Below are 27152 nucleotides of genomic sequence, written 5' to 3' on the forward strand. Positions count from 1 at the left end.
TCGTCTTTTTTTCTCCAGTTCATCTTTTTTCCTTGTGCAACAGCAGACTGTCGCACAAGAGCGACATCTTTTTCATTCGTGGTGTCACCTGAACCGTAGAAAGACTCGCTTCTTAGTGTGGCCCGTGAGGCTGTGCCCTTTCCACTGTCTGCTTTCACAAGCACAAACACGGTGATGTACCCAGAGTGCATCGCTCGCTAGCCTTGCGTGAGTACACTCTATATGGTATATGTTGTTCAAAGTACCTTTATGCATAGCTGATCCAACCTGCATTCTCTTTTGCCATTGCCGGTAGCAAATTGTGTCTGTTTAGTATTGCATACCTGCCAACTTCCCCGTATTACCCAGAAGTCTCTTAAATTTTGATCAGTTTGTATGATTGACAGAAAAACCTTCCGGAAAAGAGAAATTACCCTCCCCCTCTCTTCTGTACTAAAGAAGAGTTTTTGCCATCACTGTGGACGCCTGCAATCCCATGAGCATAGGCAGTGCAATATATAAATGTAATGCAGTTGTCTTCATCAAATTTGTTGTCAATATTTATTTTTAAAACACCAGATAATCCCCCCCTCCCCTGCTTAGAAATTATCCCGAATTTGGTGGCCCCAAACTTGGAAGGCATTGTATTGTCTGTGCCTTTTCTATCTTGTGTGATTTATGTAACATAATATATCTGTTCTTCACATTTATAATCGCTGCAGGCCTGGTCAAGGAGGAGTTGCTCAGTGAACTACTAGTTTGAGTTCTCTGAGACGACACCACTGACATCACCTACAGTGCCGATTTACAGGCTTAATAGCAGATATCAATAGGAGTTGATGGTAAGCTGTCCTATTTATTTAGCAGTGTTGGAGTAACTCACTTGAGCTTTCATCACTGTTTTCGCTGGCAGTTTGTTGCCTGCACACAAAAATTGTCCATTAATTATCCATGTTCATTAAAATTGATGCAGCCTTCACACTTCTGCGGTTTAGAGCGATTCGCAGACATTAGTCGATTATAGTCGAAACAGCGTGGCTGAAGAGTTGAATGCTGAGTTTTGCTTGGCAGCTTTTTGGCCACTTCGGTCACTACAAAACATTATTTGCCTTCTCAGGTACGCGTCACGTCTGTTTGGTTGGACAGCTACCGAGTTGACTCGGATGTCAGCGGCTGTTGTCATCAGAACCTGGTTCTTGTGCTGCCACATCATTTTTGGTGGTGGCGCTGTCGTCACCTCCAACGCTTACGCTCCCCGTGTTCCCATTCAAGATGGTGAGTGGTATACTCGTGGGGGCCTCGCTGCTGCAGGTGCTGCTATGTAGCTCTGGCTCGTGGTGGCTCCACCGCCATCATTTGTGCTCCCCGTGATCCCAGCCGGAGTGGTGACTGGGATTATGCAGGGCTCCTTGTCGCAGGTGCTGCCACGGACTTTGGCTCGTGGGGGTGCCGTCGCTACTGACAAAGCTTGTGCTCCCCGTCGTCCCTGTTGAAATGGCGGCTGGAACTTGGAGAGTGTTCGCTAACACAGGCGGTCAGTTTAAGTTCCGCACATTCTGTCGTAGCCCTTGGGAATTCGTTCCTTCCATGTTGAGGTTCTAGTAGGAGAAGTCCACCGCTGTTGAGCTACATGTCACCACAGCAGTCAATCTGCAGAGGGGCATGGCCACGTGACCACACTTCTGAAATGTTAGAGCCTTGTTGTGGACATGGAGGCCGGTGTGAGAGGTTTAATGTGCGTCTGGCACATCTGCCCGGCGAAAGAACTCATGGGTGTGCCGCGTGGAAAGTGAGCAGACTGTGCAAGTCTTTTTTACAAAATGGCGCTATCAATAGGTAATGTCTGAGTCATTCTTGTCTTACGTAGGTGATACTTTCTAGGCATAATGTGTTAGTAGATAGCTATGGTTTTATTGCTTAACTCTGAACAAGATACAAACCATTTTGTTCTTAGCCCGAGACTGAGGCAGGAAAAGAGGAAAGTTTCGAAGTAGAAGAAAAATGAACAGTCGAAGACACGTCTCTAACACAGCTAAAGACAAGTTTATTTGGTCACCTTCTTATATACACTCCACAAACTTCACCACAGCACCTTCCCGATTTCGAAAGCCAAAAGATAACAAAGGTCTCACATCTTTCCACCACAATTGTCAAACGACCTTGACGTTTTCCACAAAGCAATGAACAATAGCTCCCCTCATCCGGAAGACACTTGTCTGAATCCTTCGCGTACACAGTACACTCTCTCCCTCTACTCTCCGACCCATAATCACAAAGCATCCCGGTAACAAAAGATATCAATCCACGTGATACACAAAGGAAGAAACCACTTACACCTTCACATTCAACAAGCACTTCTTCTGTTACCTGTTATCTTCTGTTACCGGGATGCTTTGTGATTATGGGTCGGAGAGTAGAGGGAGAGAGTGTACTGTGTACGCGAAGGATTCAGACAAGTGTCTTCCGGATGAGGGGAGCTATTGTTCATTGCTTTGTGGAAAACGTCAAGGTCGTTTGACAATTGTGGTGGAAAGATGTGAGACCTTTGTTATCTTTTGGCTTTCGAGATCGGGAAGGTGCTGTGGTGAAGTTTGTAGAGTGTATATAAGAAGGTGACCAAATAAACTTGTCTTTAGCTGTGTTAGAGACGTGTCTTCGACTGTTCATTTTTCTTCTACTTCGAAACTTTCCTCTTTTCCTGCCTCAGTTTCGGGCTAAGAACAAAATGGTTAACATCCACCAGCTCGCCTGCGCAATCACTACGTTATCAAGATACAAAGTATGAGACATTTTCAGGCCAAGTAAAAAATTTCGCCTCACTTTAATCTTGAAGAGCTTCCAGAGTTTCACATCATCCAGCAATCCTGAAGGCGATGCACCACATGTAATTATAATTAATATTCCCGCTCTTAGTTTACCAGGAAGGTGTTCAAGAAATTGTAGGTAGTGTTAGTTGCTTAGAAGAGCGATGTGTTTTGCATTCAGTCTTGCACCTTGGCGTTCCATTCACTTTGGAATGAGGTGCTTCATTCTTGTGCGTGCTTGGTTGTTTCCTTAGCCCGTAAAGGTGTTGGAGGTTTGTTTGTTTTTTGGGGAAACCATGTGATGTTAGTATCTGGCATGTTTTTTTTTATTGCTGAAAGCTGTTTGAAGTGAGCCTTTTGTCCACCTAAGAGCACAATGATTGGGAGCTTCACTCAAGTGTGTTTTGTGGCCACACCATAGAGCATGATTGAAAGCATCGATGCATGCTATTGATACCAAGATCGGGACTTCAGAAAGGATCAGTCAAGTCTTCCTATTTTTATTTCCATTGATTCATTGGCATTCTAGATCTCTTTTTGTAAGCGTGTTCACGTAAGCTTGTTCAACTTTCTGGGTCATAGTATCGGGTTCTTCTGTAATTATCATATGCGTTATGCATTTGTCATTAGTCTCATCTGCAGTTGTCATAGGTTCATGGCCGACATATTTGGTGCTGCTTTGATTTGGAGGGTAGATATTGTCCCCCATATGTCTAGCAAACTTCATATATCCCACCTTCAAAATTTTCTCATAGACCTGATTACTAGGCAATAAGCTCCTTTTCAATATGTGCATTTACTTAAATTGAAATGCCAAAAGCCTTTTAATAATCAGCCACATGCAGAATAAGAACAGTGTTTGTACCACGTAGTGTGGAAGAAAAGGGGGGGGGGGGGTGTAGGCCAAAGCAAACGCAAGCAGTGTGAATACAACTCTAGGACTTATAAGCGGGGTAAGTGAGGAATTTGAACTGTCTACCAAGACCATGTAGCTCACACATTTAGCAGAGGATAATTGGGTTTGATTTAACAAGCTATTGGGGTGGTTGTGAAGCTCCTATACAGCCCCACATGGAGTCACCCTGCATGCACTGATCTAGACTGCTCGTTTCACATAGATTTGTGTGACCTATTGATCTAACTGCTTCTTTTATTTGCAATTTTTTGTGTTATTCGGGATAATTGGGAACCCAGCAAAAGGTTGGCATGTCATGGAGTAAACATGCCATCGTACAGTGTGCTTCACTCTAAAATGTAATGCATGAGCAGTGGCCAAAGCTGATAACACTTGTCTAATGAGGAAATAAATGATACTGCAAAAACTGAAGCATATCTTCCTGGGACCGTTGCCACTGCCCTATACAATTATTGCATGACCTCCTTGTTTCTTTTTTTATTGCCCTCAGTTAATTTGACAAGGGCTGGATTGCTGTTATCCTTAATAGGTCGGCGTGTCACGTTTATCTTGAGGTCAAATTAACGGTAAATTTGTTTTGATAAGTTAAATAAGGGAAACAACAAAATGTTCAGAGCAATGTCTTTTTTTTTGCATCACCGAAACATTTATTGGTCACCGCATTGAAACTAGGAGTGTAACGCACAAAGAGAACTGCAGTGTGACCCTCCAGTCTGTGCCGTCAGACGATGCACACATTCTGCAACATAAGTGCAGGATTAGCTTTTTTTTTTTGGGGGGGGGGGGGGGGTCGATTTTTGTGAGATGACATGAAAATGTTGTGGTCATCACCATCAAATTGTTTGTTGTCTGCATGTTCCCTGCTTTAGTGACAAGGCCACTGACAAGCCGCTTCACTGGTACTAAATTGAACTGCTTGACAAGTTGCTTAAACAATAGTGATACGCAAATGGCAGTACGAGGACAAGTGGAAGAACCACAAGTAGCGCTTGTCCTATCACTTCTTCGACTTGCCGTTGTCCATAGCATTATTTGTGTTTTGCCCCTCTTCACTGCTCTTCAGTCTGCTTCATAAAGAGCAAATAAATAAGGCTGCTTAATAAAATGACACCGTCTGTTGAATTGGTAAACATTTCTCTGTAAAACATATTGCCCTGGCCAAGTCCAAGTCTCGTCGTCACATTGAGTCGCATAGTGACTCGGGTAACAATGGTTGATGAATTGGGTGTAATTCTACTGAATCAGTAGCATACTTCAATCTCTCTCTGCACAAAGCCTATGTTTCGGAGCGATTGACATAGTGTTTTCTCGACAGCCGAGGGGATTGAAGCAGGTGCTTAATGTCTGTGAGCTTCCACCATTGAAATTTTAACTTATCACTTACTCTAGAACTTGATAATGGGGCAATGGCAGATTTTATGAAGTTTGCGAAACCGACGTCGGAGACCTTTGACTTGGGAGAGGTTTACAGGGCTAGAAAAATAATGACAGCACATCCTTACTCACAATTATCTGTAATAAAAAGACTGCCCAAAGAACTGTAGCTAGTTTTAAGTGTCACTCGCTGAAGCGGTTTTTATATTGTGTTAATTCCTGCATTTTGCTGTTCTGTTTTCTGTATCAGGATCCAGTGTTACATTCCTGTGGCTTTTTGGTTGTTTCCCAATTATTGAAGGGAGTTGCAGGCTTATCATGGGCGACACAGTGCTTTGGTGAGTGAACCTTTTATCTACTGCTTGGCCAATCAAATCGAGTGGCTTTGAAGGAAACTCTCTACAGTTTCAGGATGTTTGAGGATGTGTTCTTCTTCAGACATTCTGAAATGGCACAAATTTTTTTGTGCTGCATCACTATGCTCTGTTGAATGACCAGCTGAAAGCGTGGTAGATGCTACATGCTCGTTGGACCAGTCATATGTCTACCTTTCGCCATGTATTACACTCCCGCCCATAACCATGTGCAGAAGGCGGGGTCAGGTAACAAGAGGGAGGTGGTTGATTGATTTAGTGGGTGCGTAGTTACCACCACAGTCAGCTTAGAGGTGAATGTTAATTACTCAAGCTTTAAATAGGTCACAGTACTCAAAGCCTGAGGAACACCTCAGAAGTTTTTAGAATGTTTTTATTTACCGTGTCTACTCGCTCCATGAGTCTCAAACTACGTCCAACTCGGCTAGCCACCAAGCCAATTTTCTTTCGCCGCCAAACAGCCAGGCCACTTCAAACCAGGCAAAGCATAGCAGCACATGCTTTCACGGCTGCAAGTGTGTAGTTCCGGATGTGATCAAGAGTGAAAGCGAGCGGCGCATACACGTAACAAAGCTGGGGTCGAGGAATTGCCCAGCTTTGGACATGTTTCGCCCACCGAATGCATTGATGTCAACAAACACGCGGTCATCTGTGGTGTGCTTTCGGACAGTGAAATCGTGAAATTGGTGAGGCCTAAGGACGGTCGCGTCACTCTCCATGCTGAGTGAGCTTCCATAGTAAAAAAATCTTAAAAGTATAAAAAAGTTTGATGTCCAACAAACGCATATGATCCAATAAGATCATATAAGAAAATACAAGAACTTTATAAAAACATATAAGAACAATATAAAATTGTATTTGAGGTTATAAGAAACTTCTTTTTAGTTTCTTAAAACTTCTTATATAATCTTATATATTTCCTATATTGTTCTTATATGTTATTATAAGGTTTTTATATGATCTTATTTGGTCATATGCTTTTATTGGACACTTAAATTTCTCACACATGCAAGATTTTTTTACTATTTACAAGAAGGGTGCTTTTCCTTTGACAGAAGGCACACTGAAAGCACCCTAAAAAAGGTTTTCAAAATATAGAACATGGTTATTGTAGCGCGCCCACGACCAGCCGTCAATGCACCTCCGTCAGTGGAGACATGCCACAGTACTTTGCCGTGTCATACTGCCACCTAAAATCACATTTTTGCGAACTGTGTATATGCAGAAATTTACCCTGCATAATGAACGCACCCCCCAAATATATGTCAATTTCAGAATAAAGAGGTGTGTTCATTATGCGGGTAAATATGGTAAAAAAGTGAATAATGACTCAAACAAATGCAAAACTCATACATTGGAATTTGAAAAAATTCACCAACCACATCCTACAACAAGGTCCCAACGTTTCAAAAACAGCTTGTTTTTTTCTTCAGGGGTGACTGCTTCCAGATAGGGGAAAACAGCTTCGTTTTCTTCTACGGTAGTCTCTTTTTTTTCACTTTGTTAGGTGGCCGAGTCCGTTCACGTAGCATGATGGCAATGTGCCAGTGGACCTATTGATGTTTCCTGGTGCTGTTTGGATATGCCGTGACTAAAAAGCTGCTGGCAGAAGTTTGTCTCAACATTTATGAGGGTGTTGGCGAAGTTGATGCGATATTCATTGTCCTCACAGTGCTCTGCAACAGCGCTGCGCTCGTGGGTCGAATTTGCAGACATTGTTTTTGTGTTGTTGAATTCTTTCTGGGAAGTTCTTTGTTTTTCCAATGTAGGTGGCATGGAATTGAATATACAATGCCCTGCACTCTTTGTTTAGAGGGATGACCTTTAATTCGCAGCATCATACGTCAAGGTGTTGATACCAGTTTGTGGGACACCTAAATACTTTCTTTTACCAGCATACATGACAACGCTTCGCTAGTCCCCTTTATGTAGGGAACACATATGCGGGTGTGTGGACGGATATTTTTGAGTTTTTAAGCTTTCTCCCGACCAGGCAGGCCTCTGCCAAAATGTTTACACCTAAAACTTGCACTGCATGTAGTAATGGCTCTTGGTCTGCGAGAATTTTCGTTTTAGTTCTGTGTTTGTTCAGCATTATTGGGCAAATTACAAAGGCTACGCCACCTCATTATGACCACTGTAAAAAGGGCTATACACTTGATAACATAGTCCTGGCATGTTTTTGCTTTGAAAAACATTTTAACACACAAGGTCAGTCTATTTCTTAATGACTAGGGATCCATGACCAAAAAAATTTTTGTTTCTATTTTGTCTATATTTTTTTGTACGAAACTTTTCTTGTGCTGCCGTCATAGCTTTAATTTCTAAAGGAAAATTATTTCCGATGTTAGGGGATAGATGGTGCTTCCTCTCGTATGATAAAAAGAGTGAGCGTTTAAAGACGCACTCCCAAAACTGACTGAAGAGTGGTGCATCTATGAGTGCGCCCCCCAGGTTGCTGTTGAAATTGCCATGCATCCAAACATCTTATCAAAAGTAATACATAAACCTTTGTCTAGTGTGAAGTGAATTTTTACATTAAATTCAAGTAATGACGTAATAACAACATGGCAGTGCCCACAAGCTGCATGCACGTGAACGAATTTCCCCATCCAAATGGATGAATGACCGTTTTGGCAGAACTGGACAATGACAAAAAGTGTACCAATACTTGAGTGTAACTTTCTGGGGGCTATTATCATTTTGAATTGCAATTCTCATTTGCTCTTTCAGCTCGCACCTTCACGGAGTACGGCAATGTTTGGAAGCAAGTCGAGGACAGCCTCTCTCGATTTCTGTCCCGGGGGCACTATGCTCTTTCAGGTAAGCTGCTTCCCTCTCTTAAGAGACACAAGTAGACCCTTTTATTCAAGACAAGAATGACGATAATAATCACTGGAAATGGGGAACAAGGGGGACAAAGGAGATTCCTCTTTGTCCTTTGTTCCCCTTGTACCCCTTTTCCAGGGATCATTATTGTATTCATACTTATTGCATTATTGTGGAGTTCACATTTTGACAACCTGTGGTTGGCTGATGTTTAGTGGAAGTTAAAGCTATTGCACATTCAAACATTGTGTGAAATACAGCAGAACCCTGCTGCTGCATCTTTATGCAGTCACAATAAAGGATCATGACATGAGCAAAGATGTAACAACTGATAATGCCCTTGGGATAGCTATAGATGTTTCAGGAAGCTGTATTCTCTGTTTATCTCACCTTAGCTTTTATGGCTGAAAAAGATTGCCTTATTTTATATTTTTATAATGCAATTAAATGCAAAGCTTATATATTGACGATTTTTTCAACAGTTCTTAAAATTGTGGTTGAACTATAAGTAACACACTGTTTACAGACAAGCTTGTATTTGCCCACAGCAGCTATGGGCACTGCATACGCAGGAACTAGATTCGTGTGAGCAGACATGCCTGTACATGTGCTGTGCCGACAGCCGCGCCATCGCAGTGATGCGTTGTCTATAGTTGCAGTTAAAAAAATATTGAAATATAAAGATGCAAAAATTCTGAGTCCATCGAGCTAAACCACAGCTGCCTCAAACAAATCACTGCACCCTGCATGCCAGATCAAAGCAGTGGAGCTTGATGCAATCAGCACTGCTTGAACATGGTGGCATGGAGGTCGTAAAGCAAAATAGGGTGTCGTGAGAGCCTGAATCTCTTAGCGCCATACAGGACCAAGCAAGAAACAGAATGCAGAGAGGCAAGGAGGTGAAATAGAGGGAGTAAAACAAAAGGAACAGGGTATTTGTTTCTAGTAGTCATACCGGCCACCTTGAGTGGCAGTGTTTGGGCATAAGAATCAAGAAGGAAATTCATGAAGCCTGTAATTCTAACATATATACTTTTGGACGTTCGATAGGACCGGTGTCCGTGAACATAACAGCCGAGAAAACATGTGAGCAAGGTTCTTCTGTGCATAATATTGAATGTGCTGCAAGAATATTTCTGGTTATATGCCCACTTAATTTTTGTTTTTCTTCTTTCAGCTCACACCTTACAGACATGTCAGGAAGCAAGGAAAGGTCATTTTTTCACTCATCGTTTACATTTGTCTTAGTCTTTTGAAAAAAAAAAACACTAGTCATTTTAATGACACTGTGATAAATAAATTTTTGGTCTTTAAATTGTTCTTCAATCTTTGTTTTCTTCCCATATTGCAAGCCGGCACGATGTGTATCAGGCATGGGATCAATGGTAGGCCATGTAAACTATTGCAGTTTTTCGGCTGGCCAGCTTAAATTTTACAAGCGGTTGACAATGGCAAAATGGTCACGAAGGTCGATCAAATGACGTCTATGTGATCATTATGCCCTTATAAAAATGGTTAATGCCATTTTGTATTATTGCCAAATGGCAACAGGTGTTTACAAGCAGTCAGTCAGCAGGCAACAGATGTTAATCGTCATTGAGATGTCATCTTGTTGACCCGGATAGCCATTTCGCCACCGTCAACTTTTTGCCGTTCTATTGGTTATTGTCGGTGCATTGCCAGTGTATCTACATGCTATTGCTAATTGGCTATTGGAGGCACTCAAAAGACTATAAAATTTATAGTCCTTTGATCGCCTCCTTTAGCCATTTAGCGTTAGCATGTAGATACACTGGTGATACACCGACACTAACCAATAAAATTGCAAAAAGTTGACGGTGGCGAAATGGCTATCCGGGTCAGCAGGGTGACGTCTCAATGACGATTAACATCGTTTGCCTGCTGATTGACTACTTCTAAACAGCTGTTGCCATTTGGCAATAATATGACTTTCAAATGGCATTAACCATTTTCATAGGGGTATTTAAAACAAAGGTGAGAAATAATCACAATAAAATTATTGACCATAAATAATCCCTATCCTGAGAGTGGCCGAAAAGAGTTACACTACACTACCGAAAAAAGGGAAAAAAGTAGAAGGCAGTGAAACATGACACCTCCGACAAGCGAGAGAAAGGTCAGTTTGCGCCTCAGTTGCTTAAAATACCCGTAACCCGACAACAAAAAATCGCCCGAACTCGAAGTTTGCACTCCCTGTCGCAGAAGGGGTTTCCCCAAAACATATATTTGTGTGGTCAGAATTACAAATTCGAGCCAAATCCGTGCCTGAGTTGAGGTGAAACCATCCATATGCACTTCCTATCTGTTTGACATAAACAAATATGACAATTACATATCAAGTTCGGTATTTGAAACTCAGAACCGAAAGCAAAAGGCCCCAGTGGAATACTCTAATGAACTGCATTCCCCCGTATTGAGAGGAATTGAGCGCTGGATGCCGACGCTTGTGGATAGGGACTTCTAAGTAACTTCTTTTAAGTGCACTACTCCCAATTTCATTAAGGTTTATGGTTGTATATTGAGGTAACTGCTAACGATAAATACAAAAACCTTACATAGGCCACACTTCTGCTCAGCAGAGCACCTGTGCGAAGTCTCGTTCAAAACGCTCGTAACACGAGATTTGAGTCTTAATAGCGGCCATACAAACAATATGTTACAATTTCTGTTGGCAGTTCCTGATAGACTGCTATGTTACCTAACTCTGAATAAAAAATGTAAGAAATTAAAGGTCAGTTTGTTTTAGAAAATCGACTCCAAACTTGCTAGTTTTTTTAAATATTAGTTTTTCAGGTACATGTAGCGGATTATACACTTATTGGTCAATATTGAAATTATACTCAGATGAAAGAGCTTCATTGGTGCTTTACGGTAAAGTAAAGATCATAAAAATAAGTTGATTAGATGAGACATCACAGCTTGCTGAACTTCGTCAAATATCGTCGAAGAGAAGCGGCTTGACAAAAAAAAGTATGTTAAGAATATTATGACCTAGGACGCTTAATTAGCATGAAAAATCATATGTCGAGAGTGTTCCCAAAACGTTATATTGATGTAGAATAAAAAGTAAGGAAAAGGGAAGGAGTGAAATATGGCACCCCTGATAAGCTGGAAAAACGATTTTCCACCTTGGCCGCTTCAACTGTCCATAACTTGAGAACAAAAAATCCGACGAACTTGCCCTTTTGCGTCTTTTCGTATTATGGGAATTGCCCGATTTAGATGTATTTAAAAACAAAATTAAAAATTCGGCCGAAAATTTGTGCCTCAGTTGAGATAAAATCACCCATATATATATATATATATATGTATACCGGGTGTTTTTTTTAAGCTTAACAGATTTGTTTAAAAAAAGCCGGGAAAGTTACACTTATGCCGCTTGTGGAGGTGAGCTATACGGCCAGGGGGACATAGTATAGGGGGCTAATCGCAACGATCAGTCGGCTAATTAATTCAAATTTGTTAATCAACTTTTTAATTAATGAAAATAGACTTATGGTTCTAATTAGAAACTTGCTCAGCGTCATCGAAAACCACTAAACCAATAATTTTCAGAAAGACTTTCAGCGCATGAGAAGCGTAGTAGTGCACTAAAGTTACCTTTCGTGGAGCAGGTACAAAGCCAGCGGTTGCGATAAGGCGCCCGCGCGATTTTTCCGCCTCTTATCTAGCCCCAGCCTTGCACCTGCTCCACGAGTGGTAACTTTAGTACAATACTACGCTCCTCACGCGCTTTAAATCTTTCCGAAAATGACAGATTTAGTGGTTTTCGATGACGCTGAGCAAGTTTCTAATTGGAACCATATGTCTATTTTCATTAATTAAAAAGTTAATTAACAAATTTTTATTAATTAGACGACTGATCGTTACAATTAGCCCCCTATAATATGTCCCCCTGGCCGTATAACTCACCTCCACAAGCGGCATAAGTGTAACCTTCGCGTCTTTTTTTAAACAAATCTGTTAAGCTTAAAAAAAAGGACACCCTGTATATATATATATATAGAGAGAGAGAGAGAGAAAGAGGGTGGGAGAGAGAGATAGATATGAAGAGTGGCGAAAGTTATTATTGAATTATTTGCATTAGGGCTAGGTAAAGGTTCAAAGATGTGGCAGAAACCGGGCCCGTAGCGGGGATCGAACCCGCAACCTCCGCCTATCCGGGGCGACGCCTCAACCGATTCGACCATTTCGGGCATTGGACGGTGGACTCAATTTGTGGCTTGCTGTCTGCGTACTGTGGGTTCCAATTTGCTTAACTAGGTAGAACACAGCCGTTGCTAATTTAAAAGGGCACTGACAGGGTGTTTATGCTCGCCGAAGTTTTTAGTTGTGCTTGACATATGAGAGCCCAACTACCCAGAACAGAGTTTACGGCTCGAAATTCGGTTTCTTCCCGCCCGAACACCGCCGATCGATCACACAGTTACGTTCGGAGCGACCACTACGCTTACGAACGAATGCAACCTGTTGGAACGACGAGTTACCATAGATACGAAGCGAAAAACGGTGGCTGCGTTCGTGTTCGTTCGCAACGCAAGGAGTTGAGCCGGGCTGAACTTTTTCTTTACGTTCGGGAACGACGGGAGCGACAGACCAATCACAGGTCGAGGAGGGCTCGATCGCGCGCGTTGCATGCCGGTCGTGCCAGGCTCCTTCTATTTGCAAACATGGCGTCGATGGTGATCGTCGACATGGACGGCGTGGTGGACGCTCATCTTTCCCCGTAAAAGCTATGAATTTTCGTCATGTATCCTTATGATAAGCCAGCTCGTACTAGACGGGAAGATCCACCTACTCGTGCGGCGATCTCGTGGCGGCACTCTCAAGACAGCAGAAACGCCCGTGCAATCGTGTTTGTTTACTTCGACTACAGTGGTGCTTTCTTAGCATTTGTGTCCTCGAACATCGCCCGGATTTCTTTTTCGGCGCATTCCACGCGTGTGCTGAAGTTCAAGGTATTACTGACGCGTACCGTATACAGGATGCAAATTTTTTACTCGTTTTCATCGCCCGAAAAAGGTGATTAGTGTTAGCAATCCTGAACGCTCGCAACGTCTATCTGATGACGAAATTATAGTTCTGTGTTGCTATATCGCTGCTAAAATTACATCGTCTTTTATGATCGTACAAAAAGGCGTGTGGCGAGATTTGTAGTGTTGGCAAAGTCGTGTATTAAAGTCGTGATCGTGCAAGACGGCGTACTGCATCGTTTCCTTTTTTTAATGCGCTACCCTGCAAGCGTATCCTGAAAAAAAAAATAATAATAAAGTTTAGGTCATAGAAGACGGTCTGTCTATTTTCTGTTACGCAAGTAAGTGGCAGAGCGTCCCCTTCTTTTTAGAGGCACCGCTGACACAGCTGACGGCGGCGGAGAGGCGGTCGCCGTGCTGCCGACCCGCTGCGCTTGGGGCAGCGGTTGCAGGAGTGTACGCGCGGCGCAGAACGGTCGTTCCGGTCGCTCTGGTCACAAGGGACGCAGTGGTGGATAACGGGTTCATGTCAGATGTCAGAACCAGCCTCTACACAGCTAGTGTAGGCGCACAGCAGATCTTCAAGACTGTTCGCCGTAGCCGAAACCTCCGGCTGCTCCGGTGAGGAGTCTGAGGACTTCGCGTCGGGCAGGAAACCGTCCGCCATGTTTGTAAGCGTAGCTGGGTTGCTTACTATTGGCTAGGAGCAAGAGCTGAAGCTCGTTTCTTATTGGCTGTTGATTCATGCGGTTGCATGTGTGTGTACACGTCGCGCACAGTTGTCGTTGAAGTCGCAGCGGTTGCATTCGTTCGTAAGCGTAGTGGTCGCTCCGAACGCAACTGTGTGAACGGGCCTTTAGACGCGACCACCGAATTTAATCAAAGTCGTTCGTCATTGAAGGCACACAGTTTATGCTAAAGATAGAAACAAATGTGAAATCCATTTTTTCTGGCTTCTAAAAAGCTGCAAATACGATGATTGAAAAAAAAAAGGTTGCACAGACAACCGGAAGCATTCTGTGCGTTCACTGCATAATTCTCAACATGGCACCGTTTCGCGTTTCGTGCGACTCGCGGGTGGTAGCGGACGACGGGTGTTTAACCTCTGCCTCAGAACTGTCGTTCGCGGTACCGGCGAATTCTGTCTTCTTTCGAAAGAGAAATGTTGGACCGATCAAAAGAACTTATATTCATCCCGTACGACACGCCCGACCACAGAGCCGATTGCACGAAGACGTCGTCGAGCCGTCGTTCCTTCTTGTGGCTGAAGACATCGGTCGCTCAAACGTCAAGCTCGAAGTGCGTACATCGCGTTGTAACGCACGTGTGTGGTTTCTTTACTAAATGCGAATGTGGCCAACGCGTGATGTGTCCCGACTTCGAGCCATGTGCTAAAGGGAAATCGGCAGCAAACTTTCCGACATACAGTCGACCGGCTGCATTACTACAAACAAAAGAGTTGTCCGCTTCAGGATTAAAAGCGCTATCAAACGAGGGCCAGTAAAAGAAGACAGGCACACAGTACAGCGCATTTCAACCCAGCGTTGTGCACGTTCCTCAAACAAAGGAACGAAAGCACGTACCACCAACTAGTCATTTCACAGTTGTCCGCTTCACACGCAGCGGGCACGGGTTCGATCTCTAGTGTGGGCGTATCATTTTTTTATTCAAGCATTTTGCGATGTTCATTTTTTTTTTAATTATCACTGGAAAAAAAAACAATTGTGGGCGATACGTCGCCAAACTAAATGGTATTGGAGTCCATTTTTGACCCCTTGGCCGCACAGTGCAACTTTCAGATGCAGGCGCACGGCGAACGGATATCGCAACGCATTTCGTCTGCTGCACCCGGAAGAAAAAAAAAAAAGCACGGTTGGGTGTTGCTACGTGATTTCCGCCACTCACTCTCTCCTCTCCACTTCTCCGTGCGGTGCGCGGGTTTCGGTTTCAGTTTCGAGCAGTTGCGTTCTTTAGCTTTATTAAAAAAATACGTGACTCTGTAGCAAAATATTAATTGGGTAGTATTCCAACACCATTGGGAATCGCTTAGGAAAAAAATTAAAAAAAAAATTCGAAGAGTGTCAGGGTCTCTTTAAGGCCCATGCTAGCTCCGAGTTGCGGCAGTGACGTGGCATGTCATTTCAGTCTGCTGGTAACGGAGAAAAGATATGCAGATGCTTCTGAGCGATATATGGAAAGGAAGGAGGGTGCACAGGCGCAGCAGTTTAAGGATGGAAAAATAATAAAAGAATTATATGATAATATGAGGAGGAAGACAATACAGCACGAAGTTTGGGAAGATTTAAAGCAGTGAAAGTGTATTAAAAATTGTTATAGACAGTAAAACTTTAGATAAAGAAAGAAATTTAAACGCTCATAAAGGAATATATAGAATATTAAAATAGGTTTACATGCAAAAAATTAGTTCAAGAGATTACTGGAGAAATTAAAAAAAAGGAGCTCAGCGGGCATGCCTCGATGTTTAGGCAGTGGCAATCAGGGTCGGACGCAGATATTTCTTGAGGGGGGGGGGGGGGGGGGGGGGGGGGGTCGAGGGGTCGAGTGTGTGTCAGCGTATCATAAATTTAAGACCCCCCCCCCCCTTCCTGTTTTCAGGCCCTACATTATTACACATGCAGAACTCAAGAGGGGGTCAGGACACCCGGACCCCCTCTCTGAATCCGCCCCAGGTGGCAAGCCTTCTTCGGTACTGACTACGGCCCTGAAGATGGTAGTGCCACTGCCGACGCGACGTAAGAGAGTTCAGTTTGGTTTTACAAAAAACACGTACACACAGGTACGTAGGGGTTTGTTTTCGCGCGGCTGACCTAGAATACAAGGGCTCCGCGTGACGTCAAGTTAAGGGGTACGCAAACTGAGCGCGTGGTTCGTGAACGGCTCAACCGCTCCGTAAAACGAGCTGGACATCCTTTCCGTGTTTCTGTTTGACCACGAGAGCGAGCCGTGGCGAGCCATGGTTGTCGTAGAGGGGGAAGCGATGTGACCGGCCCACCTCCACCAGTGGCCATGTCTCTGTCCAATTACTCGGTGCGTTTCGCTGCATCCGGGAGTCAGGCGAACACTGTGACGCACAACTCCATGCAAATCCAGCAGTGACCTCCTGTCCGCCCTGCTCGCGAACGTGATTGGTAGCATCCAGTTGTTTAGTCATAGAACACGTCATGGCGCGGGACGCCTCAGCTTGCCGGAGCGCGTTGTGGCGAGGAGCGAAGTCTCCGCGGCTTTGACGTAATATTCCTCTGGCTTGCCACGGCCACAGCTCCAGCTTGCCGATTTCTTAACCAGGACATCCGTGCTTCGTAAGACTCACGCCAATGAACCTTTTGCCAGCAAGCTTGGGCGAATCCGTACAATTTCCCCCTAAGCCTACCCTCCCGCTGCCGCCATTTTTGCAGAGCACAGTCCCGCACGGCCAACACTGTCAGCGTCTGCCTTCGCGCGTATTTCACCTACTTCTACGCTTCATTTGTTTAGTACTGAGAGTACGGCGTATAAGAAGCTCTAAAACCCGATACAGCGGTTCCAATATGTTCTTACGGGTGAAGGCAAAATCAGCTGCCCCTCATTTTCGCAGACTACTCCCCAGACGACGATCGCTACTAAAAAAAATAGGGTGTCTTAGAATAGCGTACGCAAATTTAGCGCTTGTATTAGCGCACGCGACGCGAGAGAATTTTAGAATAACGTTTCTCCGTCGCGACGCAAAAGCCCAAGCATCCCGCGCTTGCGACGCCACCAAGATGATCATAATTTTTATTTCACATACAAAGTGCTGTAATTTAAAAAAAGAAAAAAGCTTTTTGGTCTAGAGTACTATTTTAGATTTGTTTAAACATGAGAATGCTACACGAGTGGTTGACCGGTCGTGTCCGCTTGGGTCGCCTCGGCAACAGAGGTCTCGTGTACTGACCTTCGCACATCGTACCATCGCCGAGAAATGTTCGCGCGCCACAAGCATCAAGTTGCCGGTGATCGTTGCCAAACCGAGTACAATGTCGCCTCGTATTGAAAATCGCAGTTGCGAGGATGCCACCGACGTCGCGCTCACGACACCGCCAAAGCAGCAGCCGCCGACATAATCCTGGAAGCCGCCGTTTTTTTTTATAACTCTGCTCGTCTTGGATTTAGCCAACTTCTCATCACGAATCCTCCTCGGACAAGCGCAAACACTCTTTGCGTACGCGCGCTATTTCCGAGAAATAGCGCACGCAAATCGCAAAACCTGGTTTGCGTTCGGAGCATGCGCAGTGGCGACGACGCTATTCTCTGCGCACGCAAAGATTTAGCGTGCACTATTCTAAAACTCCCTAATGTCTATGCGGAGGGCAAGTTCGTCTGCTTCTTGCGCAGGGGGTAGCGGTGACGTCAGAACGCCGAGCCCTGATTGGCTGATCGCGACCCCCTATCTGAGCGTCGTCTGCTCCTCTGCAACGTCGTCTGCTCGCAACGTCGTCTGCGTCTGTCTTACCTTTCCTGCGACTTTCGGAAGAGCAGGTCTTTACGAGCGAACTCGACTTCGTCTTTCGGAGAGGGCAGACGAAATAACTTGAGTGGTACGTTGTTTTTGTCTGACAACTAGCAGACGCGCATCAAGGAGAGAAGTCAAAGGACTCACTGACGAGGTGTCCCGAGGCGCCGAGGTTTGTTTGCTAAGAACCGAGAGTGAGGGTGGTTCGTGTCCGCAAGTTACCCCCCAAATGCTTTTCCCCTCCTTTCGTGTACATGATCATCACGCTTGCAGTACGTCAACGATACACGTGTTGAAAACAATCGCTAATGCCATGCCTACCTGGACTCCCACATTCTGCCAGCGAAGATAGATTCAGGTGGAGCAGAAATTCCGTCGGCACCTGGATGTATTCTCCCCTCTCTCCACAGCCTCTCTGGTGTCGGGTGAAAGGGCGACTCCCGCTCCCACCGCTAAGGGTGTCGCCAACGCGAATGTCAGCTCTGGGAAAGAGGCTGTCCCCTGTCATATGTCTCTCACTCGTCTGGGGCCAAGTAAAGGGAAGGGCAATGGTCACGTGCTTGAAGTAGAACTTCCCGTAGGTCACCTGGTGCAGTAGTTGGGAACCCTGCCTCAACAGCACCTTTAGGAGGAGTTTATGACGTTAAGGAGACTGGCAAAGTACAAGGATCACTGTTATATTCGTATGACCATGACGCGGTGTAACAAGAAATACTACGGACAAAGTGAACAAACTTCATGGGCTAAGTTATCAACCAACAACTTGAGAGATAAATAACCTCCTATGGGCGTATGTTATCCGGCGTTGCTACGTTACTGTACGCTGTCTTAAAAATTAAATTAATATCAGATACGCGCAATGAAGTCTCGTTGCTAAAACAGCACTCCGAGACATTCGGCTGATAAATTATTTAGTAAGATATAAAAGTATTTTCTAAAAAACAAACCGTCGGTTATGCCAAATGAATTATGTGGTACTTTTGGTTAAATGCAGTTTCAATTTCTGATTATAGAGTTACACAACGGAAGTAAAACAATCCGAGTGGCAACGTATCCCATAGGCAAAGTCGTAATAAAAGTCACACTGCAATAACTCTCGTTGGTGTAACTTCATCATTAAGGTGAAATACATAACTGCGGTAACTGCGGAAGGGTTTAAATACTGGATGTTAGTAAACATTTCCTGGGCAGCGCAGGATAGGAAAGCATAACTTGGTCTACGTTTCGCAATCCTAGGGCTCTAACTAAGGTATATTCATGTTTAGCACCAAGGGATTAGTTAATAATAAGGTTGAAAGATGGCCTAAATAACAATAACTCAACTTCATCATTAAGGTGAAATACATAACTGCGGTAACTGCGGAAGGGTTTAAATGCTGGATGTTAGTAAACGTTTCCTGGGCTGCACAGGATAGGAAAGCATAACTTGGTCTACGTTTGGCAATCCTAGGGTTCTAACTAAGGTATATTTATGTTTAGCACCAAGGGATTAGTTAATAATAAGGTTGAAAGATGGCCTAAATAACAATAACTCAACTTCATCATTAAGGTGAAATACATAACTGCGGTAACTGCGGAAGGGTTTAAATACTGGATGTTAGTAAACGTTTCCTGGGCAGCGCAGGATAGGAAAACATAACTTGGTCTGTTTGGCAATCCTCGGGTTCTAACTAAGGTATATTCATGTTTAGCACCAAGGGATTAGTTAATAATAAGGTTGAAAGATGGCCTAAATAACGATAACTCAACTTCATCATTAAGGTGAAATACATAACTGCGGTAACTGCGGAAGGGTTTAAATACTGGATGTTAGTAAACGTTTCCTGGGCAGCTCAGGATAGGAAAACATAACTTGGTCTGTTTGGCAATCCTCGGGTTCTAACTAAGGTATATTCATGTTTAGCACCAAGGGATTAGTTAATAATAAGGATGAAAGATGGCCTAAATAACATTAACTCAACTTCATCATTAAGGTGAAATACATAACTGCGGTAACTGCGGAAGGGTTTAAATACTGGATGTTAGTAAACATTTCCTGGGCAGCGCAGGATAGGAAAGCATAACTTGATCTACGTTTGGCAATCCTAGGGCTCTAACTAAGGTATATTCATGTTTAGCACCAAGGGATTAGTTAATAATAAGGTTGAAAGATGGCCTAAATAACAATAACTGAACTTCATCATTAAGGTGAAATACATAACTGCGGTAACTGCGGAAGGGTTTAAATGCTGGATGTTAGTAAACGTTTCCTGGGCTGCACAAGATAGGAAAGCATAACTTGGTCTACGTTTGGCAATCCTAGGGTTCTAACTAAGGTATATTCATGTTTAGCACCAAGGGATTAGTTAATAATAAGGTTGAAAGATGGCCTAAATAACAATAACTCAACTTCATCATTAAGGTGAAATACATAACTGCGGTAACTGCGGAAGGGTTTAAATACTGGATGTTAGTAAACGTTTCCTGGGCAGCGCAGGATAGGAAAACATAACTTGGTCTGTTTGGCAATCCTAGGGTTCTAACTAAGGCATATTCATGTTTAGCACCAAGGGATTAGTTAATAATAAGGTTGAAAGATGGCCAAAATAACAATAACTCAACTTCATCATTAAGGTGAAATACATAACTGCGGTAACTGCGGAAGGGTTTAAATACTGGATGTTAGTAAACATTTCTTGGGCAGCGCAGGATAGGAAAGCATAACTTGGTCTACGTTTGGCAATCCTAGGGCTCTAAGGTATATTCATGTTAGCACCAAGGGATTAGTTAATAATAAGGTTGAAAGATGGCCTAAATAACAATAACTCAACTTCATCATTAAGGTGAAATACATAACTGCGGTAACTGCGGAAGGGTTTAAATGCTGGATGTTAGTAAACGTTTCCTGGGCTGCACAGGATAGGAAAGCATAACTTGGTCTACGTTTGGCAATCCTAGGGTTCTAACTAAGGTATATTCATGTTTAGCACCAAGGGATTAGTTAATAATAAGGTTGAAAGATGGCCTAAATAACAATAACTCAACTTCATCATTAAGGTGAAATACATAACTGCGGTAACTGCGGAAGGGTTTAAATACTGGATGTTAGTAAACGTTTCCTGGGCAGCACAGAATAGGAAAGCATAACTTGGTCTATGTTTGGCAATCCTAGGGTTCTAACTAAGGTATATTCATGTTTAGCACCAAGGGATTAGTTAATAATAAGGTTGAAAGATGGCCTAAATAACAATAACTCAACTTCATCATTAAGGTGAAATACATAACTGCGGTAACTGCGGAAGGGTTTAAATACTGGATGTTAGTAAACGTTTCCTGGGCTGCGCAGGATAGGAAAGCATAACTTGGTCTACGTTTGGCAATCCTAGGGTTCTAACTAAGGTATATTCATGTTTAGCACCAAGGGATTAGTTAATAATAAGGTTGAAAGATGGCCTAAATAACAATAACTCAACTTCATCATTAAGGTGAAATACATAACTGCGGTAACTGCGGAAGGGTTTAAATACTGGATGTTAGTAAACGTTACCTGGGCAGCGCAGGATAGGAAAGCATAACTTGGTCTACGTTTGGCAATACTAGGATTCTAACTAAGGTATATTCATGTTTAGCACCAAGGGATTAGTTAATAATAAGGTTGAAAGACGGCCTAAATAACAATAACTCAACTTCATCATTAAGGTGAAATACACAACTGCGGTAACTGCAGAAGGGTTTAAATACTGGATGTTAGTAAACGTTTCCTGGGCTGCGCAGGATAGGAAAGCATAACTTGGTCTACGTTTGGCAATCCTAGGGTTCTAACTAAGGTATATTCATGTTTAGCACCAAGGGATTAGTTAATAATAAGGTTGAAAGATGGCCTAAATAACAATAACTCAACTTCATCATTAAGGTGAAATACATAACTGCGGTAACTGCGGAAGGGTTTAAATACTGGATGTTAGTAAACGTTACCTGGGCAGCGCAGGATAGGAAAGCATAACTTGGTCTACGTTTGGCAATCCTAGGGTTTTAACTAAGGCATATTCATGTTTAGCACCAAGGGATTAGTTAATAATAAGGTTGAAAGATGGCCTAAATAACAATAACTCAACTTCATCATTAAGGTGAAATACATAACTGCGGAAACTGTGGAAGGGTTTAAATACTGGATGTTAGTAAACGTTTCCTGGGCTGCGCAGGATAGGAAAGCATAACTTGGTCTACGTTTGGCAATCCTAGGGTTCTAACTAAGGTATATTCATGTTTAGCACCAAGGGATTAGTTAATAATAAGGTTGAAAGATGGCCTAAATAACAGTAACTCAACTTCATCATTAAGGTGAAATACATAACTGCGGTAACTGCGGAAGGGTTTAAATACTGGACGTTAGTAAACGTTTCCTGGGCTGCGCAGGATAGGAAAGCATAACTTGGTCTACGTTTGGCAATCCTAGGGTTCTAACTAAGGTATATTCATGTTTAGCACCAAGGGATTAGTTAATAATAAGGTTGAAAGATGGCCTAAATAACAATAACTCAACTTCATCATTAAGGTGAAATACATAACTGCGGTAACTGCGGTAGGATTTAAATACTGGATGTTAGTAAACGTTACCTGGGCAGCGCAGGATAGGAAAGCATAACTTGGTCTACGTTTGGAAATCCTAGGGTTCTAACTAAGGTATATTCATGTTTAGCACCAAGGGATTAGTTAATAATAAGGTTGAAAGATGGCCTAAATAACAATAACCCAACTTCATCATTAAGGTGAAATACATAACTGCGGTAACTGCGGAAGGGTTTAAATACTGGATGTTAGTAAACGTTTCCTGGGCTGCGCAGGATAGGAAAGCATAACTTGGTCTACGTTTGGCAATCCTAGGGTTCTAACTAAGGTATATTCATGTTTAGCACCAAGGGATTAGTTAATAATAAGGTTGAAAGATGGCCTAAATAACAATAACTCAACTTCATCATTAAGGTGAAATACATAACTGCGGTAACTGCGGAAGGGTTTAAATACTGGATGTTAGTAAACGTTACCTGGGCAGCGCAGGATAGGAAAGCATAACTTGGTCTACGTTTGGCAATACTAGGATTCTAACTAAGGTATATTCATGTTTAGCACCAAGGGATTAGTTAATAATAAGGTTGAAAGACGGCCTAAATAACAATAACTCAACTTCATCATTAAGGTGAAATACACAACTGCGGTAACTGCAGAAGGGTTTAAATACTGGATGTTAGTAAACGTTTCCTGGGCTGCGCAGGATAGGAAAGCATAACTTGGTCTACGTTTGGCAATCCTAGGGTTCTAACTAAGGTATATTCATGTTTAGCACCAAGGGATTAGTTAATAATAAGGTTGAAAGATGGCCTAAATAACAATAACTCAACTTCATCATTAAGGTGAAATACATAACTGCGGTAACTGCGGAAGGGTTTAAATACTGGATGTTAGTAAACGTTACCTGGGCAGCGCAGGATAGGAAAGCATAACTTGGTCTACGTTTGGCAATCCTAGGGTTTTAACTAAGGCATATTCATGTTTAGCGCCAAGGGATTAGTTAATAATAAGGTTGAAAGATGGCCTAAATAACAATAACTCAACTTCATCATTAAGGTGAAATACATAACTGCGGAAACTGCGGAAGGGTTTAAATACTGGATGTTAGTAAACGTTTCCTGGGCTGCGCAGGATAGGAAAGCATAACTTGGTCTACGTTTGGCAATCCTAGGGTTCTAACTAAGGTATATTCATGTTTAGCACCAAGGGATTAGTTAATAATAAGGTTGAAAGATGGCCTAAATAACAATAACTCAACTTCATCATTAAGGTGAAATACATAACTGCGGTAACTGCGGAAGGGTTTAAATACTGGACGTTAGTAAACGTTTCCTGGGCTGCGCAGGATAGGAAAGCATAACTTGGTCTACGTTTGGCAATCCTAGGGTTCTAACTAAGGTATATTCATGTTTAGCACCAAGGGATTAGTTAATAATAAGGTTGAAAGATGGCCTAAATAACAATAACTCAACTTCATCATTAAGGTGAAATACATAACTGCGGTAACTGCGGAAGGATTTAAATACTGGATGTTAGTAAACGTTACCTGGGCAGCGCAGGATAGGAAAGCATAACTTGGTCTACGTTTGGAAATCCTAGGGTTCTAACTAAGGTATATTCATGTTTAGCACCAAGGGATTAGTTAAAATAAGGTTGAAAGATGGCCTAAATAACAATAACTCAACTTCATCATTAAGGGGGCACAGAGACATCAAAATCATATATTTTTTTATTATCCGAAACGATTGAAAACGATGCCGGGACATTACACTCAAAATTTGAAATTTGGGAATTTAGTATTCGTGGAGTAAAAAAACAATTTCCAAATGCCGAATTCGAAGTTCCCGCGCGATCGGCACCGGTGCCTTGACGTCAAAAATTGCGGAGACCTGAGAGTCCCCTTTCTTTCACCACTCCCTGCTGTTGCCATGGCGACCCAAAGCGAGGAGGAAAGGAGCGGGCGGCGGCGTTCCGGCGGACCGGTTTTGAGCGGTGTCGCCTGTTTTCCGTTGGAGGATACAAATCCAGGAGACGGCACCACAACGAACTCCCGATTTTTGGTATTTCAAAAAGAAGGGCCGTACTGCGTTCGCAATTGCGTTAAAAAACATGTGTTAGGATTGCCGTAATTAAATGTTATAGAGATGTCGCCTACAAACCTTCTAAATTTCATGATTCTTGACGTCACCGATCAAAAGAAGAGAGGAGGCGAGAGGCAGGAAAATCAAACGCCAAAAATACAAAGGCGCGCGCGCGCGCAGCAAACTTTTTTTTCGCGATGCGGTTTTTTTTGCATGTCTATGACTGCAACTTGCATTGTTTTAGACAATAAAAATAAATACGACCTTTGGGGTGTCAGTGCCTCTTTAAGGTGAAATACATAACTGCGGTAACTGCGGAAGGGTTTAAATACTGGATGTTAGTAAACGTTTCCTGGGCTGCGCAGGATAGGAAAGCATAACTTGGTCTACGTTTGGCAATCCTATGGTTCTAACTAAGGTGTATTCATGTTTAGCACCAAGGAATTAGTTAATAATAAGGTTCAAAGATGGCCTAAATAACAATAACTCAACTTCATCATTAAGGTGAAATACATAACTGCGGTAACTGCGGAAGGGTTTAAATACTGGATGTTAGTAAACGTTTCCTGGGCAGCGCAGGATAGGAAAGCAACACTTGGTCTACGTTTGGCAATCCTAGGGTTCTAACTAAGGTATATTCATGTTTAGCACCAAGGGATTCGATAATAATAAGGTTGAAAGATGGCCTAAATAACAATAACTCAACTTCATCATTAAGGTGAAATACATAACTGCGGTAACTGCGGAAGGGTTTAAATACTGGATGTTAGTAAGCGTTTCCTGGGCTGCGCAGGATAGGAAAGCATAACTTGGTCTACATTTGGCAATCCTAAGGTTCTAACTAAGGTGTATTCATGTTTAGCACCACGGAATAAGTTAATGATAGGGTTGAAAGATGGCCTAAATAACAATAACTCAACTTCATCATTAAGATGAAATACATAACTGCGGTAACTGCGGAAGGGTTTAAATACTGGATGTTAGTAAACGTTTCCTGGGCAGCGCAGGAAAGGAAAGCATAACTTGGTCTACGTTTGGCAACCCTAGGGTTCTAACTAAGGTATATTCATGTTTAGCACCAAGGGATTAGTTAATAATAAGGTTGAAAGATGGCCTAAATAACAATAACTCAACTTCATCATTAAGGTGAAATACATAACTGCGGTAACTGCGGAAGGGTTTAAATGCTGGATGTTAGTAAACGTTTCCTGGGCTGCACAGGATAGGAAAGCATAACTTGGTCTACGTTTGGCAATCCTAGGGTTCTAACTAAGGTATATTTATGTTTAGCACCAAGGGATTAGTTAATAATAAGGTTGAAAGATGGCCTAAATAACAATAACTCAACTTCATCATTAAGGTGAAATACATAACTGCGGTAACCGCGGGAGGGTTTAAATACTGGATGTTAGTAAACGTTTCCTGGGCAGCACAGGATAGGAAAACATAACTTGGTCTGTTTGGCAATCCTCGGGTTCTAACTAAGGTATATTCATGTTTAGCACTAAGGGATTAGTTAATAATAAGGTTGAAAGATGGCCTAAATAACAATAACTCAACTTCATCATTAAGGTGAAATACATAACTGCGGTAACTGCGGAAGGGTTTAAATACTGGATGTTAGTAAACATTTCCTGGGCAGCGCAGGATAGGAAAGCATAACTTGATCTACGTTTGGCAATCCTAGGGCTCTAACTAAGGTATATTCATGTTTAGCACCAAGGGATTAGTTAATAATAAGGTTGAAACATGGCCTAAATAACAATAACAGAACTTCATCATTAAGGTGAAATACATAACTGCGGTAACTGCGGAACGGTTTAAATGCTGGATGTTAGTAAACGTTTCCTGGGCTGCACAGGATAGGAAAGCATAACTTGGTCTACGTTTGGCAATCCTAGAATTCTAACTAAGGTATATTCATGTTTAGCACCAAGGGATTAGTTAATAATAAGGTTGAAAGATGGCCTAAATAACAATAACTCAACTTCATCATTAAGGTGAAATACATAACTGCGGTAACAGCGGAAGGGTTTAAATACTGGATGTTAGTAAACGTTTCCTGGGCAGCGCAGGATAGGAAAACATAACTTGGTCTGTTTGGCAATCCTAGGGTTCTAACTAAGGCATATTCATGTTTAGCACCAAGGGATTAGTTAATAATAAGGTTGAAAGATGGCCTAAATAACAATAACTCAACTTCATCATTAAGGTGAAATACATAACTGCGGTAACTGCGGAAGGGTTTAAATACTGGATGTTAGTAAACATTTCTTGAGCAGCGCAGGATAGGAAAGCATAACTTGGTCTACGTTTGGCAATCCTAGGGTTCTAACTAAGGTATATTCATGTTTAGCCCCAAGGGATTAGTAAATAATAAGGTTGAAAGATGGCCTAAATAACAATAACTCAACTTCATCATTAAGGTGAAATACATAACTACGGTAACTGCGGAAGGGTTTAAATACTGGATGTTAGTAAACGTTTCCTGGGCAGCGCAGGATAGGAAAACATAACTTGGTCTCTTTGGCAATCCTAGGGTTCTAACTAAGGTATATTCATGTTTAGCACCAAGGGATTAGTTAATAATAAGGTTCAAAGATGGCCTAAATAACAATAACTCAACTTCATCATTAAGGTGAAATACATAACTGCGGTAACTGCGGAAGGGTTTAAATACTGGATGTTAGTAAACGTTTCCTGGGCAGCGCAGAATAGGAAAGCATAACTTGATCTTTGTTTGGCAATCCTAGGGTTCTAACTA

General features: G+C 42.5%; 1 protein-coding gene across 6 annotated transcripts; it reads left to right on the plus strand.

Moving 5' to 3' along the window:
* The first annotated feature begins 733 nt into the window (after positions 1-733).
* Positions 734-9590, plus strand: LOC120844533. 6 transcript variants are annotated; one of them, XM_042287803.1, is made up of 6 exons: positions 734-821; positions 1097-1254; positions 1398-1513; positions 5324-5411; positions 8181-8270; positions 9454-9590. In XM_042287803.1, exons 1-6 carry the CDS (start codon positions 819-821, stop codon positions 9530-9532), a joined length of 534 nt encoding a protein of 177 aa, XP_042143737.1. In that variant the 5' UTR covers positions 734-818; the 3' UTR covers positions 9533-9590. The 6 variants fall into 6 exon arrangements, 5 of the variants coding, with proteins under 5 accessions (XP_042143737.1, XP_042143738.1, XP_042143736.1 ...); XM_042287802.1 differs by having other exon boundaries at positions 735-821; positions 1383-1513; XM_042287804.1 differs by lacking the exon at positions 1398-1513.
* Positions 9591-27152: the final 17562 nt, after the last annotated feature.

Source organism: Ixodes scapularis, unplaced genomic scaffold (assembly GCF_016920785.2).
Source record: "Ixodes scapularis isolate PalLabHiFi unplaced genomic scaffold, ASM1692078v2 ptg000325l_1___fragment_4___debris__unscaffolded, whole genome shotgun sequence".
NCBI classification, from domain to species: Eukaryota; Metazoa; Arthropoda; class Arachnida; order Ixodida; family Ixodidae; genus Ixodes; species Ixodes scapularis.

Bases quoted from the DNA above. Each gene is read 5' to 3' on its own strand.
- LOC120844533 (XM_042287802.1), top strand. The intron at 1,514-5,323 runs GTCAGTTTAAGT...TTTCTGTATCAG, and splicing joins AGTGTTCGCTAACACAGGCG to GATCCAGTGTTACATTCCTG. The intron at 5,412-8,180 runs GTGAGTGAACCT...TTGCTCTTTCAG, and splicing joins ATGGGCGACACAGTGCTTTG to CTCGCACCTTCACGGAGTAC.